Source organism: Lissotriton helveticus, chromosome 5_2, assembly GCF_964261635.1.
Source record: "Lissotriton helveticus chromosome 5_2, aLisHel1.1, whole genome shotgun sequence".
NCBI classification, from domain to species: domain Eukaryota; kingdom Metazoa; phylum Chordata; class Amphibia; order Caudata; family Salamandridae; genus Lissotriton; species Lissotriton helveticus.
The window spans coordinates 8,303,976-8,323,454 of NC_136066.1; the positions used below are offsets into that span (position 1 = coordinate 8,303,976).

The 19,479-nt window shown below is 52.0% G+C and overlaps 1 protein-coding gene across 3 annotated transcripts in view; it reads left to right on the forward strand.

The window, feature by feature from the left end:
• Positions 1-19,479, forward strand: part of LOC144761156 (ubiquitin-related modifier 1) — a 77,653-nt gene that overhangs the window by 20,931 nt on the left and 37,243 nt on the right. For all 3 annotated transcript variants that reach the window (XM_078646648.1, XM_078646649.1, XM_078646647.1), the window contains exon 2: positions 824-894. In XM_078646648.1, coding sequence (XP_078502774.1) covers positions 824-894 — 71 coding nt within the window. The remainder of the gene's footprint in view (positions 1-823; positions 895-19,479) is intronic.

The window sequence follows — 19,479 nt, forward strand, 5'->3', positions numbered from 1 at the left end:
AAAATTTGGGGATGACCCACTGCTCACAGGCGCTCAGAATTTTAAAGACGGATGTTTCACCGGCTGTGGTCTTCGCTGTTACTAAGTTCCTAGCAGCAATGTGGATTATTAGAAGGGCACTTGTGGCTACATTTTTAAACTAGGATAAAGCGGACATATTTGTAGATTTATATTGGGCCGGGCATTTCCACTCTAGCAGGGTAGGTGAGAGAATCTGTGATGTATTAGAAGTCGTAAATGCTGCGGATTGGTTTTACTTACTTGTTTTTAAACATCTCATCGTACTATTTTTACTGTCTTATTTCTGTGCTCTTTTATGACAATTTTCTGTCGAAATAAAGATAATACAAATTTAAAAATTCTTCCAAATTGCCGATTTGAGGTTAGTGGTATTTTTCCAGTTACTAAGAACAAGTTTACATGCCAGTGTAAGTAAAAGGTCTAACAAGTATCTGTCCCCCATCTCAGGTTATGCAAGTACCACAGGGACCCATTATTAGGTACAAAAACTCTTTATGTGGGTGAATGGCTGGAGGTGTAGCCTTGGCAGCCGGAAAGCCATCAGGACAGTTGGAGATGGTAGAGGCAACCGACCTAGACTTATCTCCCCAAAAATAGTTGGCATGTGTGAAAACCAGTTGTTTGAGAACAAAGAAAGTTAGGTTTATTGGAGCTGTTTGTTGGAGAAGGTGTAAAAAAGATATTTTCTCATGTAACTTTTCCTCCAGATCGCTTGGACCCTCTTACGCAGGGTACCAGTGACATGATGGTGTTCTTGTAACTTTCAACTGTCCTGATCCATCCATTTTCCTTAATGTTGCAGGGGCGGAGCTGAGCTCTTGTTTGATGGAATCAAGAAACATCATGTGACCCTGCCAAGCCAATCCAAACCCTGTAAGTACTCTGCTGCTAACTTGATGTCTGGTGGAGCTGTGCTCGAGACACACAAATGTTCAATCAATCAGGGTGTGTAAAGCGCGCTACTCACCCGTGAGGGTCTCAAGGTGCTGGGGGAGTGGGGGCCGGGGGTGCAGCTCCAGGTTGGCCGAAAAGCCAGGTCTTGAGGCTCTACTTGAAGGTGTGCATAGTAGGGGAGCGTCTGACGTTGACCGGGAGCTCTTTCCAGGCTTTGGCTGTGATGTAGGAGAAGGCCCTTCCACCCGCTCTGGTCCTGTAGGTGGAAGGGACAGGGGCAGGACTCCATTTATTTTCAATTTTGTGGGCGAGGCCAATTATGGTGGCGATAGTGGATCTGAAATATGTATTCTGATCTTCCTGCTGACTGAGGTCTTTTGAAGTGTTGAGACCCTCCAGTTGGTGGGCATTGAGTAAATACCTCTTTCTCGCACTGACCCATCGCTTTGCACCCCTCTCTATCTTCACTCTCAGAAAGCCTCCTAGTGAGGCCGTGCACAGCTGCTCTGCAAGTGGCTCACTTTGGGATTATAAACCAGATATCTACAGGAGACACATCCCTCTTCCTGCGTGAGCCGAGAAGTGCCCTTACTCAGTGGCTGGCTCCCTCACAGGACCGCCCTACAAAGACGTTGGCAGTGTGGCTATTGTCCGAGCCTCGTCCTAAAGAGACCTGGCATCACCCTACAAGCCCTTTGGCTGCAGTTCAGTATTACCCTTCTAAGAGTTTGACTGCCCTATCCCTTGAAGGGTTTGGGCATGTATAGTTATATAGATTAAACAGCTGGCAGTGTGGGGATCGCCCGTCAAAGGGTTGTCTCTCAAAGGGCCTCGTTGCCTCTATTGGCTGTGCGACTGTTTCCAAATGAAGGCTTCACAAGCACGAGTATTTTGTCCCTTCCAGGCTTTGGCTGTGTGTGGTCATCACGCCATGGGTGTTTGCCCAGCTGGCTGAAACTAGTCGATCGAAGATCTGCGGCACATTTGTTGTTAGCCGTACCTGCATTCTTTTTAATAGGCGTGGAAGCAAGCATTAATAGAACTGTTTGGTTTGCCGCCATGTCCTTTTTAAATTCTTCACCAATTTTTTTGCACTGCATTTTGGCTTGGTCTGTGTACTTTGGACTATAGGCTGTTAGTCATCGATCATTGGTCTTTATGGTGTTTTGGCTATCTGGTTCACACTCCTAGATCACAGTATCATCTCCTGAGCTAATGGGGTGATGTGACAGGGAAGCTGATGGAAATCATTTTCTCATCTTCCCTCTATAGGGTTTGTTTAATCTCTCAGGCTGTCCGAATTTGGATATAACTGATTTGGAAGAAACCACAGCTATTTTCAATTTCTTTTTCAGTATTTTGTGTATCTTAGACCACCAGATTGTACTGTTGTTATTATGGTCATCACTCATCAGCAGGTTTGGATGGTTTTGGGAGACCGTAGACAAGAACAGGTCCCCTTTGGGTATGCTTAATTCAAGAACTGATGTATATGGTTTTGGGAGACTTCAGGTGGGTGTTTATCGTGCTCGAAAGTCTTGGCTGCCACTTGAAGTCTTTAGATTTCTGTAGAAAGCGTCCCTTGGCAGTTTTGCCTTTCAAGTCTTTACTTTTAGTGGTTATGTGGCGATGATTGTTTCTTAGCAGCTTTGTTTGGTTGGACTATTCCGGTCTCTGGGATGCTAAGTCTCGATCAGCCTTTTTTATTGTTCTTTTGTACTCTCATGGTGACATTGGACCGCCGTCCACGGCACATGGACCAAGTGGACTTGGCTGCTCGGATAAAGTTCCCACATTGCGTACGATAGCTCTGTTGCTGTTCCCTGCCTAGTTTGTCCTACTTGCCCTCTGTTTTCAGTCAATAGGCCTAAGGTCTTACTGTGAATGATCTTAGTAGCAGTGCCTCGTGGTTCCATCCAAGGTGTTGTCTTATTTTTGAGCTAGATCTTAGAAGTAGCGCCTCCTGCTTTTCTAAGGTGCTGCAGCAGGAGTTGGCAGAGTTATAAAACTGCTGCTGTCCTAGTGCAGAGCCTCTCAGCGCCACCTTATGCTGGGAGTGCGAGTGGGCCTGGGATATAACGAACACTCCAGACCTCTGCAGATTCTTTCCAGGCGCCTCCTCAAGTCATCATTGTGCATGTGCAGTAAACAACCACTATGTGTCCAGAGCCCTTACCGACGTAGGGCTCCGTACCCTGAACGGAAGACTAGCTGCAGATCTACCAGCACCACCCACGTGTGCTTCCGTAAACTCTAGAAGCATAATCGACTACACTCTATTACACTACTCAGCCTTTGCCTTATGTAAGAATTTCCAGTTTATTACAAGAAAAAGTGATCATACCCCCCAGCAACTAACTTTGCCTGAAATTTTGACTATTATCACTCCGAAAGTTACAAAATCCTTGATTCTTCAATCTATGTAAATCTGAGAGCGATAAAATGGTACGGAAATTACCAAGTCAAACCACGCAGCAAGGTAGTCAAGAGTTCGAGGCATGCCTGGCTGTAGATTCACATGCTGTGCATGCCCCTGCCATCTAGTGTTGGTTCCGGATGTGTGAATGTTGTTTTTCTTCTCGAGTCACAGGGTATAGTAACTCCACATACTTCTGGTAATGCGCATGGGCATCAGCTCCATTGTTAGACAGCTTTTAACCCACTGTCGAGTCGGACGTGTTCCCATCGCTGTACCTATTCTCGCATCAACTCAACGCACAATGACTCATCCGGGTGGGGGATTGGGACACATAACGCCCCGGTAGGGGCCTTGTCTTTCGGCACTGGCTGCAGCTTCAAATCACCCATCGAAGCCAAAACTGTCATCGTCTAAGCCTTGCTTGGTGTCAATGACCCACGCGCTGGCACCAAAGCCCTCAGCATCGAGACCTGCTTTTTGTGCCGGCTCCATCAAAACTGTTCTCCAGCGGCTGCAGGAGTAACTCGACATCCATCAGCGACCTGTCATCATTCATCCTCACACTAGTCTCATCCTCGCCCAGCCTCCGGCACCAACCACTGATGTCTCCAAGCTCAAGCTCAGCTTTGCGGAAACGCTCGACCTTCTACTACCCCGAAGGGCTAGAGGAGATATGACAACACAACTAGTCCTCAACCATTGCTTTGCCTAGCTACCGCCTTGCCCTCCTTCCCTTTGTCTGCTGATCCCGTTTTCTTCACTCTTCAGGGGTCACTACACTTAGGGTTTGCGAGGCACAGTACAGCGAGTTTGTCTCGGAAGGCTAACTAATTTCCAATATCTCCATACAATGTGCCTTTGATGCTGTCAACACTGCAGCTTCTGGCATGAATTGCAACATACTCATCCGCAGGCACGCCTGGGTCCCTGTCTCTGGCTTCAAGCCAGACGTTCAACACCATCTCCTCAACCTGTCCTTCGACTGGTACCATCTCTTCAGGCATCAGATTGATGAGATGCTGGAGATGATCAAGAAAGACACGGAGGCCACCACGGTCATTGGTACCCTCCCCATAGAGATCCTTTCGGTGGGCTGCCTTCCAGGGCGCTTCTAAGGTAATTTCTCCTGACACCTCCACCTTTTACCAACATCAGCAGCCTCAACAACCCTCCACAACGGGTTATTTTCGAGGTTCCTACAGAGGCAACGATTCCAAGGGAAGAGGCAAGGGGGGCTCCCCCAAGGGAGCTGCCCCTCCAAGCAGTGACTTTCCCCTCCTTTCCCCAATCACCCGACACTTATCGGGGGTCGACTCCAAGGGTTCTTCCCCACAAGGCAGCAGATCACCTCTGATCAGTGAATGTTAGATATAATACGCCATGTTTACAGTTTGAAACCCTTTTCCACCTCTCCCAGCATCCCACTTGCAGACGCATCCTCTCCCCATAACACCAATGCCTGCTTTGGGAAGAAGTAGACACCCTCCTACTCAAGGGTGCCATAAAGCCAGTGCTCCTACACCCACAGCCCCTGACTGAGTACATCCGGTTGGAACACTTCCACATGGTTATTCTACAGGATATCATTCCTCTTCTACAATAAGGCCAATTTCAAGACTGCCCTGGACCTCAAAGACGCCTATTGCCACGTCCCAATTCATCGAGCTCAGCAGCACTACTTCCAGTTTGTGGCAAATATTATCAGTTCAAGGCGCTGTAGTTTAGGGTCACCCTAGCACCAGTGCCCCCAGGGTGCTTACAAAATGTTTAGCAGCTGGTTTGGGCAGCACCTGTGGTGCAAGGGCATCCAGCTGTTCCCTTACCTGGGCGACTGGCTGAATAAAAACACAACTCACCAACAGTGCCCCGCACATACGCATGCCGCCATAAACCACTTACCCACCTGGGGTTCAACAACAACGCCACCAAGTCCCACCTTCATCCCCTTCAAATGCAGTCCTGTGTAGGGGCGGTCCTCAACTCGGCGGTGGGCAAGGCCTATCCCAGCTTTCCTGACGTTTCTCCCTCTTTTTCAGCCAGATCACCAGGTTACCGTTAGAACAGGGATGCACCTTCTGGGAATGACGGCCTCCTGCATTGTTATAGTCCCCTATACCAGGTTACCCATGCGCCCGTTACAAGAGTGCTTAGCACAACAGTGGTCTCAGACAGAGTGTCACTGGGAAGATCTAGTGTTGATTTGTGGCTGGTCTTCTCGCTCCCGGCAGTGGTGAAACACCAACAACCAGTAGCAGGGGCGACCCTACCCCGCAGATCACCATTACAACAGACGCTTCCCTTACAGGGTGGAGGGGGGCTTATTTTCGGACGTCACTGTACAAGGCCAGTGGTCACCGCATCACCAGAGTCGCCACATAAATTATCTACAGCTGTTGGCCATTCAGCTACATCTGAGAGTCTTCCATTGTCGCATCATGAACAAGGTGGTCCTCATTTGCACGGACATGACAGCCATGTACTATATACAGAAGCAAGGTGACACTCATTCTCGTCACCTGTCGGAGTTAGCCCAGAGCATTTAACGTTGGGTGCTCCACCACAGAGTCCATCTGCTAGTGGAGTACCTGCTGTGAGTGGACAACTGCTTTACAGACCTCTTCAGCAGGAGTCAGCAACAAGTCCCCTTCAGGGAACTCCACCCGCAAGTCCTCCTTCAGTACTTTTGGCAGTGAAGTTTCCCCGACATAGACCACCAAAAGCGCAAAATGCCCAAACTTCATCTCCAGCTACTCACACCCACAGTCCATGGGCAACAGACTAAAGATGAAGTGGTCAGGGGTATTTGCCTACTCTTTTCCACCTCTCCCACTATGAGAAGTTAGGCTGGCATATGATGTCCACTAGTTCTAGTGGGCACCTTGCACCAGTCTAATCGACCCTTATTGATGGTGGTTGTAAAGTCAACCTTATAGAAAGCTATCCTAGTGGTAGCATGGACCAGCAGTCAATAGGCTAAGACTTCAGAGAGCATGTGAAGCTAGTTGTTTTACCAATTATAATCCCTTGAATACCAAATGAAAGGACACCACACAAGGTATATATCAAATATATATGTATTTATTCTAAACACAACCCCTCTGCACTCTTAATGAGGTCACAAACCATATACTAAAATAGTGGTATAAGAACCACGTCTGGGATAGAAAGTAGGCTTAGGGAATCGCTGGGGCTACACTAAACAACCAAAGGTTAGGAAGTACGAGACCCACGGGAGACGCGTGCAGTGTCTAAACACAGTCGCGAGTTACCATTGACTTTCTATGGGAAACGAAGAAGTTACAAAGTTACTGTTTAAGGGCACTTCCGGATAGACTACGACAAAACCCCTTTAGACTAGGACACTTTGAGAGTCAAGACCCACAGGAGCACCGGAGTACTCGTGTTACCTAACCCAGGGAAGCCGGGTGCATAGGTGCCTTTTGGTGTCGGGTTTCGTAGATGTTTTCTATTGAGATCTGCAAAGAAGTGCTGCAGGCGACCAGAGGAAAAGTCCGGGGGGATCCAAGGGTAGATCGAAGATCTGAAGAACCTGAAAGCAGAGGGGACAGAGTCTGGGTCACTAGCCAGTGACCAGGAAGGAACCAGGAAGGAACAAGGCGATGTCGCGATGATCTCAGGTAAAGAAGGTGAGTTTGTCTCTTCAGCCACGAGGTCCAGGAGGCATCGACGATGACCAGGCGCTGGATTCGAGCTGTCCCACGAAGGATCTAGTTGACTGTGGTGTCGGTATCCGGATTGGACCCAACAAGCCTTGGCAAACGCAACCCACGCAGGATGTCGAGATCGGCTCTGTTGCAGACCAGCAAGGTCTGTGGCTCCTCTCCTTTGGAGGGAAGCTGGAGCAAGCCTGGAGCAACCAGGAAAGCAAGTTTGTTTCATGGAAAAGTCTTCAGGGGGCTCACTAGCCAACGGGCAAGGAACCGAGAAGACGTGTCGAGCACAAATGCAAAAGCGGGGCCCACGGGACACTCGCGGAGTGTGGGGGCCTGTGCTTTGATGCAAAGGGTGCTCGGGGCTGGGGCTTCTCGTACCCCAATGCACAACTGCGAGGGTACCTCGGGAGTCGAGCAGTTAGCAATATGCAGAATGTCCAGGGTGTCTGGTCCCACGTCTCTCGTGTCTGCCACGGGTCTCAGCTTTGCTGTGGATGTGGGTCGGAGTCAGAGAAGTCTGGAAGTCCAGTTCCTGTGTCGCAGATTCTTCGGGATCCGGCGGGAGCCTTGAAAATGCAGACCGGCAAAGTTGCTGATGGTGCCTGTTTGCACAGGGTGGTCACTCCTTGACCACAAGGGAGATATCTTCCGTCTTCCAGTAGAAATGGAATGTCGAAGGTCCGGGATATGTCTTGTGAAGATTCGTCCAGGGTAATCTAAAGTCCTGGGGACACAGCTCCTATACTTATACTAAGGTTAGGGGCTGGACTCTTCACAATGACTCTTGAGTATGTTCAGAATCTTGTATGCTTTGTATTTGAGATCAGAGTGACACCCTACGATTTATCAATGTATATTGAACATGTATACTTACCTTTCTTTTTGTATTTCTTTTGGAAAATAGCAAATAAAGGTTTTTAAAAAAAAAGGTTAGGGGCTGGACTACCTGGCTAGGTCCCTCCTATGGGTGGATCTGAGAAGGGGGTGGTTACACCCCTTTCCCTTTGTCCAGTTTCGCGCCAGAGCTGGGGCTGGAGTGCCCCAGCAACTGGTTTGAACCGGGCTATGCATGGAGCACCTTGTGTGCCCCAGGCAGTGTCTGGAAAAGCATCTGCTGATGCAGCCCTCCCTGCCCCAATACACAAAACCGTGTCTGGGGAGGTGCTGGCACCTCCCCGGACAGGAAACCTATTGTCCAGGCCTCCCCTGCCGGAGTTTTGTCCAGCAGCAGGAGGTCAGACTCGTGTCTGTGGCAGCAGCATCCATTTTGTGATGCTGAGGCTCTGTTTAACTTTAACCGGGTTTACCAGTAACTACATGTCTTCTCCCTCTAGAAGGGTGGAATGCTACCCCTTCCACCAGAACTGGTGGGGGGGGGGGGGCGGGGTAGTATTCCAAAGTGTTTGACACCTTACACGACATGTTTTGATAAAGCCAAACCAAAGTTAGCATTAACCGCGAGGATTATAATGCACTTAAGAGTATATGGGATGGCTATATCATAGAACAGCTATAAGGAGATGGTTCCGAAAGCTGCAGAGGGGCTCAGCTCATGCTAGGGCATCCTCTCACATAAAACCAAGCACTCTGCCTCCAGGATTGTCGAGGCCTACCATAGGAGTGACTTATAGGTGTATATGTGTCTATATATAAGGTAGATATAGGTATACTATATCTAAGTAAGGGGTGATTACACCACCTTACCCAGGCTGTGTGAACAGACCTGTGGTGTCAGTTTGGAGGGCCAGCCAGGGGTGGCATAATACATGCTGCAGCACCTGGTAGGCCTTGGATGCACTTATGCCCTGGGTACCTATGGTACACTATACAGGGGCTCACAAAGGTGACCCAATACCCAATCTGGTATGTACCTAAAGTACATGGTATCAATTTAGAGAGAGAACAGCTAGGCTGTGGTCCTGATTAGCAGGGCCACAGCCAGCCTAAAGTCGAAAAACCATAAAATCACAGCAAAAAATGGGGGTGACCATAGGAAGCAGACCCTAATCTCCTACACCCAGTTCTTCTGTTCGTGGGTCCGAGGCTAGATGCATACTTCACTCACCCTGATCCTTGTAGCTCCTATTTCTGCTGGACAGCCTTGATTTACCACCCACTGGTAGCCAGACACTCGGAGTATGGAAGAAGCAGTGCTCGTGAGATTCGGTACAGGAGTCCCTCTGGCAGCCAGACACAGGGAGTATGGAAGAAGCGGTGCTCGTGAGATTGGGTACAGGATTCCCTCTGGTGCCAGACACTCGGAGTATAAAAGAAGCAGTGCTCGTGAGATTCTGCACAGGAGTCCTTGTGGCAGCCAGACACTCGGGGTATGGAAGAAGCGGTGCTCGTGAGGTTCTGTACAAGTTCCCTCTGGCAGCCAGACACTCGGAGTCTGGAAGAAGCGGTGCTCGTGAGGTTCTGTACAGGAGTCCATGTGCCACCCAGACACTCGGAGTATGGAAGAAGCGGTGCTCCTGAGATTCTGTAACGGAGTCAATCAATCAATCATTTGTAAAGCGCACTACATACCCGCGAGGGTCTCAAGGTGCTGGGGGGAGGGGTGCTACTGATCGAACAGCCAGGTCTTGAGTATCCTCCTGAAGGTCAGCAGGTCTTGGGTCTGTCGTAGGCTCAGTGGGAGGGTGTTCCATGTCTGCGGCGAAATGGGAGAAGGATCTCCCACCGGTGGTTGTTCTTCGGATGCGCAGGACAGTGGCGAGTGAGAGGTCGGCGGAGCGTAGCTGGCGATTGGGGATGTAGAAGGAGAGCCGTCTGTTGAGGTAGGCAGGGCCGGTCTTGTGGAGTGCCTTGTGTGCGTGGAGCTTGAAGGATATCCTCTTGTTGACGGGGAGCCAGTGCAGGTTTCTCAGGTGGGGGGTGATGTGGCCATTGCGTGGTACGTCGAGGATCAGTCGTGCTGAGGTGTTTTGGATGCGTTGTAGTCGTTTGATGAGCTTGGTCGGGGTTCCCACGTAGAAGTAATTTCCATAGTCGAGTCTGCTGCTGACGAGGGCCTGGGTGACTGTCTTTCTTGTATCTGTCGGGATCCATCTGTAGATCTTGCGGAGCATGCGGAGGGTGTTGAAGCAGGAGGAGGAGACGGCGTTGACTTGCTTAGTCATTAAAAGCGTTGAGTCAAGGATGATTCCCAGGTTGCCTGCATGGTCGGTGGGTGTCGGGGCTGCCCCCAGTGCCGTCGGCCACTAGGAGTCGTCCCAGGCTGAAGGGTTGGAGCCGAGGATGAGGACCTCCGGTGTTGTCCGAGTTCAGCTTCAGACGGCTGGTCTTCATCCAGTCGGCGACGGCCTTCATTCCTTTGTGGAGGTTGGCTTTGGCGGTGATGGGGTCCTTGGTGAGGGAGAGGATCAGCTGAGTGTCGTCGGCGTAGGAGATTATGTTGAGGTCCTGCTGTCGGGCTATGTGTGCAAGTGGGGCCATGTAAATGTTGAACGTCGGGCTGAGGGAGGATCCCTGGGGTACGCCGCAGATGATCTTGGAGGCTTTGGAACGGAATGGGGAGAGGCGGACGCTCTGGGTTCTGCCGGAGAGGAAGGAGGTGGTCCAGTCCAGAGTGCGCGTAGTGTGCGGTGGCAGACGGTGTCGAAGACGGCAGAGAGGTCTAGGAGGATGAGTGCTGCGGTCTCGCCGTTGTCTAGCAGGGTCCTGATGGCGGCGATGAGGGCAGTCTCGGTGCTGTGGTTGCTGCGGAACCCTGACTGGGAAGGGTCCAGGATTCTGTTCTCTTCGAGGTATCGGGTTAGCTGTCTGTTGACGGTTTTCTCGATGACCTTGGCAGGGAAGGGGAGCAGAGAGATGGGCCGGAAGTTCTTGAGGTCTCTTGGGTCTGCCTCAGGTTTTTTGAGTAGGGCGTTGATCTCGGCGTGTTTCCAGATCTCTGGGAAGGTTGCGGTCTCGCGGGAGAGATTGATGACGTTGCGTAGTTGGGGTGCGATGGAGCAGCTTGCTCTGTTGAAGACGTGGTGCGGGAATGGGTCTGACGGAGAGCCGGAGTGGATTGTGTGCATGGTCTTGATGGTATCATCAAAGCTCACGCTGGCCCAGGCTAGCAGGGGGTCGTGGTCGATGGTGTACGGAGGGTCTGTTGTGTTGCTGTCTGTTGGGGCTGTCTGGGTGTTGAAGCTGTCCTGGATGTCTGCTATCTTGCGGTGGAAGAAGATGGCGAGGGAGTCGCACAGAGCTTGCGACGGCGGGATGTCATTGGTGTTGGAGCTGGGGTTGGAGAGTTCCTTCACGATGTTGAAGAGCTCCTTGCTATTGTGTGCGTTGTTGTCGAGGCTGTCTTTGAAGGAGGTCATCTTGGCCGCCCTGATGAGGTGGTGGTGGTTACGGATGGCGTCCTTGTGGGCTGCGTGGCTGTCCGGAGTTTGTTCACTGTGCCATTTCTTCTCTAGTTTCCGGCAGGCTTGCTTGGAGGCTAGGAGTTCTGGGGTGAACCAGCTGGCCCTCTTGCTGGTGTCTCTGTGGGGGGGGGGGTTCTTTAGCAGGGCGAGGGTGTTGGCGCAGTCCTCGATCCAGCATCTGAGGCCGTGGGCAGCGTTGTCAGTGTTGAAGGGTTCGGTGGGTGGGCTGAGAGCGAGGTTTGCGTGTAGTTGGTCTTCTGTGATTTTGCTCCAGCAGCGGCGGGGGATCTGTTGGGTGCCATGGTGTGTGGTGGGTTTCTGGAAGGCAAAGTGGATGCAGCGGTGGTCGGTCCAGAGGAGTTCGGTGGTGTGGCTGACGGAGACGTGCGGGCTTGAGGAGAAGACGGGGTCGAGCGTGTGGCCGGCGGAGTAGGTGGGCGTTGTGACGAGTTGCTTCAGTCCGAGATTGGCTAGGTTATCGATCAGGGTTGGGGAGTTTTTGGCGTTGTTGTGCTCAAGGTGAAAGTTCATGTCTCCGAGGAGGATGTAGTCGGTGGAGGTCAGGGCGTGCGTGCTGATCAAGTCGGCGATGGAGTCGCTGAACTGGGGGCGGGGTCCGGGGCGTCGGTAGACGAGGGTGCCTCTGAGGGTGGAGTTAGGGTCTGTGTGGATCCGGAAATGCATATGTTCGGCGGTGCTGAGTGCGTGGTCGGTGCTAGTCGAGACCCTGATGCTGTTCTTGTGGACAATGGCGATTCCTCCTCCGACTCCGTTGGTGCAGTCTCTGCGGGTGATCTTGTAGCCGTCTGGGATGGCTATGGCGATGTCGGGTGCGGAGGAGTTGTTAAACCAGGTCTCTGTCAGGAAGGCGACGTCCGGGGATGTTGTGTCGAGCAGGTCCCAGAGCCCGACGGCATGCTTGCGTGCGGAGCGGGTGTTCTGTAGTATGCATCGGATGTGGTTGGGGTCTTTCTTGGCGGGTGGTTTGTCGGCTCTGAGGCTGGTGTAGCTGCAATTCCGGCAGGTGAAGGGGCCGTGTGTGCGTTTCAGGGCGGCCTTGAAGCAGGTGTGGCTCCGTCCGGAGTTGAGAGCGTGCAGAGTGCTGGCGTCATAGAGGCGGCGGTCGTCCTGGTGGGTGCGGCTATCAGGGGTTCTGGCGCTGGGCGCGGTCCAGGCGCGGACGGGCGCAGACGGGCTTGCCTTAGACATGCCTTCGGCGTTAGCGGCGCGTCCGCTGCGCGCGGCCGCTGCTCGGCCGTGCAGCGGCCGGCATACATGCGGAGGTGGGAGGGAGGAGCAGCTGGGAGGCGGGAGGCGAGGGCAGTGAATGGGCAGTGGCAGTCAGGGGGGCGGGCCGCAGGGGACGCAGCGGCGAGGGCGGTGAGGGGCAACAAAGGTAACAGAAGGAAAAAGGGGCACAAAATCGATGGAAAAACGAGTGGCACAGAAGGCAAAAGGGCACAACAAAACTAGTGGAACAGAAGGCAAAAGGGGCACAGAAACGAGGGGAAAACAAGTGGCACAGAGGGCAGAAGGGCACAAAAAACGAGTGGAACAGAAGGCAAAAGGGGCACAAAAATGAGGGAAAAACGAGTGGCACAGAAGGCAGAAAGGGCACAGAAATACCAGAAAAACGAGTGGCACAGTGGCAAAATACAGAATACAGAAATACAGGGGCAGCTAAGAACAGAAGGCAGAACGGGCAGAGAGGCATGGGGGCCGCGAGGGGAACAGAAGGGAAAACCGGGCAGTGACACGGGGGCAGCGAGGGGTACAGAAGGAAAGACCGGGCAGAGAGAGCACAGGGACAGCGAGGGGAACAGAGGGAAGAAAAAGGGGCACGGACCACGTACAGGCAGCGGGGGAAGACAGACAACAGCAGTCACAGACACAACAATGAAAATACAGGCAATACAATGAAAGCAATAAAGCAGAGGATGAACAAACCTACCTACGGCCTACCACTGGCCACCAGGGATGAGGCGCAGGTGGTAGCCTGCGGGTGGTGGAGGGCCTCAAACTTCTTCAGCAGCGGCAGCTGGGGCAGGGAGGCACAGGCGGTGCTGTGCGGAGGGGGGCGACCTACCTGGTGGGGTCAAGGAGTCCCACTGGCAGACAGACACTCAGAGTATGGAAGAAGCGGTGCTCATGAGATTCTGTTCAAGAGTCCCTCTGGCAGCCAGACACACAGAGTATGGAAGAAGCGGTTCTCGTGAGATTCTGTACATGAGTCTCACTGGCAGCCAGAAACTCGGAGTATGGAAGAAGCAGTGCTTGTGAGATTCTGTACAGGAGTCCCTCTGACAGAGGCGTATGGAAGAAGCAGTGCTCAGGAGATTCTGTACAGGAGTCCCACTGGTAGCCAGACACTCAGGGTATGGAAGAAGCCGTGTTTATGAGATTCTGGACAGGAGTCCCTCTGACAGAGGAGTATGGAAGAAGCGGTGCTCGTGAGATTCTGTACAAGTTCCCTCTGGCAGCCAGACACTCGAAGTATGGAAGAAGCAATGCTCATGAGATTCTGTACAGGAGTCCCTCTGGCGGCCAGACACTCAGGGTATGGAAGAAGCAGTGCTTGTGAGATTCTGTACAGGAGTCCCTCTGGCGGCCAGACACTCAGGGTGTGGAAGAAGCGGTGCTCGTGAGATTCTGGACATGAGTCCCTCTGGCAGCCAGACACTCAGAGTATGGAAGAAGCGGTGCTCCTGAGATTCTGTACAGGAGTCCTACTGGCAGCCAGACACTCAGGGTATGGAAGAAGCAGTGCTAATGAGATTCTGTACAGGAGTCCCACTGGCGGCCAGACACTCGGAGCATGGAAGAAGCGGTACTCTTGAGATTCTGTACAAGAGTCCCTCTGGCGGGCAGACACTCGGAGTATGGAAGAAGCTGTGCTCCTGAGATTCTGTACAAGAGTCCCTCTGGTGGCCAGACACTTGGAGCATGGAAGAAGCGGTGCTCCTGAGATTCTGTACATGAGTCCCTCTGGCGGCCAGACACGCGGCATATGGAAGAAGCAGTGCTCATGAGATTCTGTACAAGTTCCGTCTGGTGCCAGACACTCTGTATGGAACAAGCGGTGCTCTTGAGATTCTGTACAAGAGTCCCTCTGGCAGCCAGACACTCGGTGTATAGAAGAATCAGTGCTCGTGAGATTCTGTACATGAGTCCCACTGCCAGCCAAACACTCGGAGTATGGAAGAAGCGGTGCACATGAGATTCTGTACAAGAGTCCCTCTGGCGGCCAGACACTTGGAGTATGGAAGAAGCGGTTCTCGTGAGATTCTGTACATGAGTCTCACTGGCAGCCAGAAACTCGGAGTATGGAAGAAGCAGTGCTCATGAGATTCTGTACAGGAGTCCCACTGGTAGCCAGACACTCAGGGTATGGAAGAAGCCGTGTTTATGAGATTCTGTACAGGAGTCCCTCTGACAGAGGAGTATGGAAGAAGCGGTGCTCGTGAGATTCTGGACATGAGTCCCTCTGGCAGCCAGACACTCGGAGTATGGAAGAAGCGTTGCTCCTGAGATTCTGTACTGGAGTCCTACTGGCAGCCAGACACTCAGGGTATGGAAGAAGCAGTGCTAATGAGATTCTGTACAGGAGTCCCACTGGCGGCCAGACACTCGGAGCATGGAAGAAGCGGTACTCTTGAGATTCTGTACAAGAGTCCCTCTGGCGGGCAGACACTCGGAGTATGGAAGAAGCGGTGCTCCTGAGATTCTGTACAAGAGTCCCTCTGGTGGCCAGACACTTGGAGCATGGAAGAAGCGGTGCTCCTGAGATTCTGTACATGAGTCCCTCTGGCGGCCAGACACGCGGCATATGGAAGAAACGGTGCTCGTGATATTCTGTACAAGTTCCGTCTGGTGCCAGACACTCTGTATGGAACAAGCGGTGCTCTTGAGATTCTGTACAAGAGTCCCTCTGGCAGCCAGACACTCGGTGTATAGAAGAATCAGTGCTCGTGAGGTTCTGTACAGGAGTCCCTCTGGTGGCCAGACACACAGAGTATGGAAGAAGCGGTGCTCGTGAGATTCTGGACATGAGTCCCTCTGGCAGCCAGACACTCAGAGTATGGAAGAAGCGGTGCTCCTGAGATTCTGTACAGGAGTCCTACTGGCAGCCAGACACTCAGGGTATGGAAGAAGCAGTGCTAATGAGATTCTGTACAGGAGTCCCACTGGCGGCCAGACACTCGGAGCATGGAAGAAGCGGTACTCTTGAGATTCTGTACAAGAGTCCCTCTGGCGGGCAGACACTCGGAGTATGGAAGAAGCTGTGCTCCTGAGATTCTGTACAAGAGTCCCTCTGGTGGCCAGACACTTGGAGCATGGAAGAAGCGGTGCTCCTGAGATTCTGTACATGAGTCCCTCTGGCGGCCAGACACGCGGCATATGGAAGAAGCAGTGCTCATGAGATTCTGTACAAGTTCCGTCTGGTGCCAGACACTCTGTATGGAACAAGCGGTGCTCTTGAGATTCTGTACAAGAGTCCCTCTGGCAGCCAGACACTCGGTGTATAGAAGAATCAGTGCTCGTGAGATTCTGTACATGAGTCCCACTGCCAGCCAAACACTCGGAGTATGGAAGAAGCGGTGCACATGAGATTCTGTACAAGAGTCCCTCTGGCGGCCAGACACTTGGAGTATGGAAGAAGCGGTTCTCGTGAGATTCTGTACATGAGTCTCACTGGCAGCCAGAAACTCGGAGTATGGAAGAAGCAGTGCTCATGAGATTCTGTACAGGAGTCCCACTGGTAGCCAGACACTCAGGGTATGGAAGAAGCCGTGTTTATGAGATTCTGTACAGGAGTCCCTCTGACAGAGGAGTATGGAAGAAGCGGTGCTCGTGAGATTCTGGACATGAGTCCCTCTGGCAGCCAGACACTCGGAGTATGGAAGAAGCGTTGCTCCTGAGATTCTGTACTGGAGTCCTACTGGCAGCCAGACACTCAGGGTATGGAAGAAGCAGTGCTAATGAGATTCTGTACAGGAGTCCCACTGGCGGCCAGACACTCGGAGCATGGAAGAAGCGGTACTCTTGAGATTCTGTACAAGAGTCCCTCTGGCGGGCAGACACTCGGAGTATGGAAGAAGCGGTGCTCCTGAGATTCTGTACAAGAGTCCCTCTGGTGGCCAGACACTTGGAGCATGGAAGAAGCGGTGCTCCTGAGATTCTGTACATGAGTCCCTCTGGCGGCCAGACACGCGGCATATGGAAGAAACGGTGCTCGTGATATTCTGTACAAGTTCCGTCTGGTGCCAGACACTCTGTATGGAACAAGCGGTGCTCTTGAGATTCTGTACAAGAGTCCCTCTGGCAGCCAGACACTCGGTGTATAGAAGAATCAGTGCTCGTGAGATTCTGTACATGAGTCCCACTGCCAGCCAAACACTCGGAGTATGGAAGAAGCGGTGCACATGAGATTCTGTACAAGAGTCCCTCTGGCGGCCAGACACTTGGAGTATGGAAGAAGCGGTTCTCGTGAGATTCTGTACATGAGTCTCACTGGCAGCCAGAAACTCGGAGTATGGAAGAAGCAGTGCTCATGAGATTCTGTACAGGAGTCCCACTGGTAGCCAGACACTCAGGGTATGGAAGAAGCCGTGTTTATGAGATTCTGTACAGGAGTCCCTCTGACAGAGGAGTATGGAAGAAGCGGTGCTCGTGAGATTCTGGACATGAGTCCCTCTGGCAGCCAGACACTCGGAGTATGGAAGAAGCGTTGCTCCTGAGATTCTGTACTGGAGTCCTACTGGCAGCCAGACACTCAGGGTATGGAAGAAGCAGTGCTAATGAGATTCTGTACAGGAGTCCCACTGGCGGCCAGACACTCGGAGCATGGAAGAAGCGGTACTCTTGAGATTCTGTACAAGAGTCCCTCTGGCGGGCAGACACTCGGAGTATGGAAGAAGCGGTGCTCCTGAGATTCTGTACAAGAGTCCCTCTGGTGGCCAGACACTTGGAGCATGGAAGAAGCGGTGCTCCTGAGATTCTGTACATGAGTCCCTCTGGCGGCCAGACACGCGGCATATGGAAGAAACGGTGCTCGTGATATTCTGTACAAGTTCCGTCTGGTGCCAGACACTCTGTATGGAACAAGCGGTGCTCTTGAGATTCTGTACAAGAGTCCCTCTGGCAGCCAGACACTCGGTGTATAGAAGAATCAGTGCTCGTGAGGTTCTGTACAGGAGTCCCTCTGGTGGCCAGACACACAGAGTATGGAAGAAGCGGTGCTCGTGAGATTCTGGACATGAGTCCCTCTGGCAGCCAGACACTCAGAGTATGGAAGAAGCGGTGCTCCTGAGATTCTGTACAGGAGTCCTACTGGCAGCCAGACACTCAGGGTATGGAAGAAGCAGTGCTAATGAGATTCTGTACAGGAGTCCCACTGGCGGCCAGACACTCGGAGCATGGAAGAAGCGGTACTCTTGAGATTCTGTACAAGAGTCCCTCTGGCGGGCAGACACTCGGAGTATGGAAGAAGCTGTGCTCCTGAGATTCTGTACAAGAGTCCCTCTGGTGGCCAGACACTTGGAGCATGGAAGAAGCGGTGCTCCTGAGATTCTGTACATGAGTCCCTCTGGCGGCCAGACACGCGGCATATGGAAGAAACGGTGCTCGTGATATTCTGTACAAGTTCCGTCTGGTGCCAGACACTCTGTATGGAACAAGCGGTGCTCTTGAGATTCTGTACAAGAGTCCCTCTGGCAGCCAGACACTCGGTGTATAGAAGAATCAGTGCTCGTGAGGTTCTGTACAGGAGTCCCTCTGGTGGCCAGACACACAGAGTATGGAAGAAGCGGTGCTCGTGAGATTCTGTACAGGAGTCCCTCTGGCAGCCAGACACTCGGAGTATGAAATAAGCGGTGCTCATGAGAATCTGTACATGAGTCCCACTGACAAGTAGTGGGCTCATCGGTGAGTAATCTCTCTCGTCATCCTCCTTTCTATATCCTGGTTCTCTAACCAATTGTTGCAACATTGACACAGCAGAAATCAGTTAATGTACATATTTAAACTATTCCAAGCCAATGTCTCACAAGACCCTCTCCCACAGCCCTCAAGTGTTAAGTGTTTATGAATGAACAACATCTTTCAGAAACATTCATTTAGTAACAGAGCAAGAGAAGTAGATGGGTTCATGGAGGGAGGGCGAAGATGATTATTGGTAGATGGTAAGTTACTGTGACATGTCATGCCATGCGGTGTTACCTCTGTATGGGGTTTGGCGGGAGAGAGGCGGGAGGCAGTGGTTGGAGTCCACCATGCAGCTCCTCGCGACCGGTGAGGTGATCCTAAAGAACAGAGCAGAAAACTGGACTAGAGGATTCTGCAGAGAGGTGCTGCGAAGACCTGATAGTGGCATGTGCTTGTTGTTTGACAGACGTAACCTTCAAAAAGCAAAGCCAGAAGAGGCTTTGGGAGAGGCGAGGTGCTGATGTACCGTGTACTGCCTGGAATACGAGGACGAATTTAAAAAGGTCACTTTGGTGGTTTGCAGCCGCCATGGTGGTGGTCAGAGAGAGAGAGTGTTTGCCTGGAACGGTAGAGAGAGTGTGAGGGTAGAAATGTTGTTGAATTCGTCAAGGATGGACAGAAGAGTTCTGCAGAGACTGAATAGGAGGCTGTTGCTGTTGTTGAGCCTGTGCATAGACACAGTGGGCACGTGTCCGGTTGGGAGGCGAGCTGTGGAAAATTCTCTGGATGTTCAGCCTGTGGAACCTTGGGACAGCATTCCTTGACATCTGCTTGAGGAAGAGGGGAAGAGCAGGATAGACCATCCTAGCCTTGGAGATCGACGCAGATGTGATATTGAAGCGGTGGGCGATGGAAAGTAGATTTGATTTCAGTCTACAGGCTTTGAATCTTTACGTATAGAAATGCAGAGGGCTATTGAGTAGAGGATGAGTGTCCGGCAGTCTGTGGTTCGAGATAGAAGAACCTGAAGCACAAGATGATGCCCTCGAGGGAGATGGGATAGAGGGAAAGGGTCCAGGACTGAGCCCTTGTAGACACCTTCCAGTAAGACATGGGTCACTGGTGCACCAAGCGCCACATGCTGTAAAGTAACAATCCATGAGATCTGAGGAGAACCCAGTTCCCC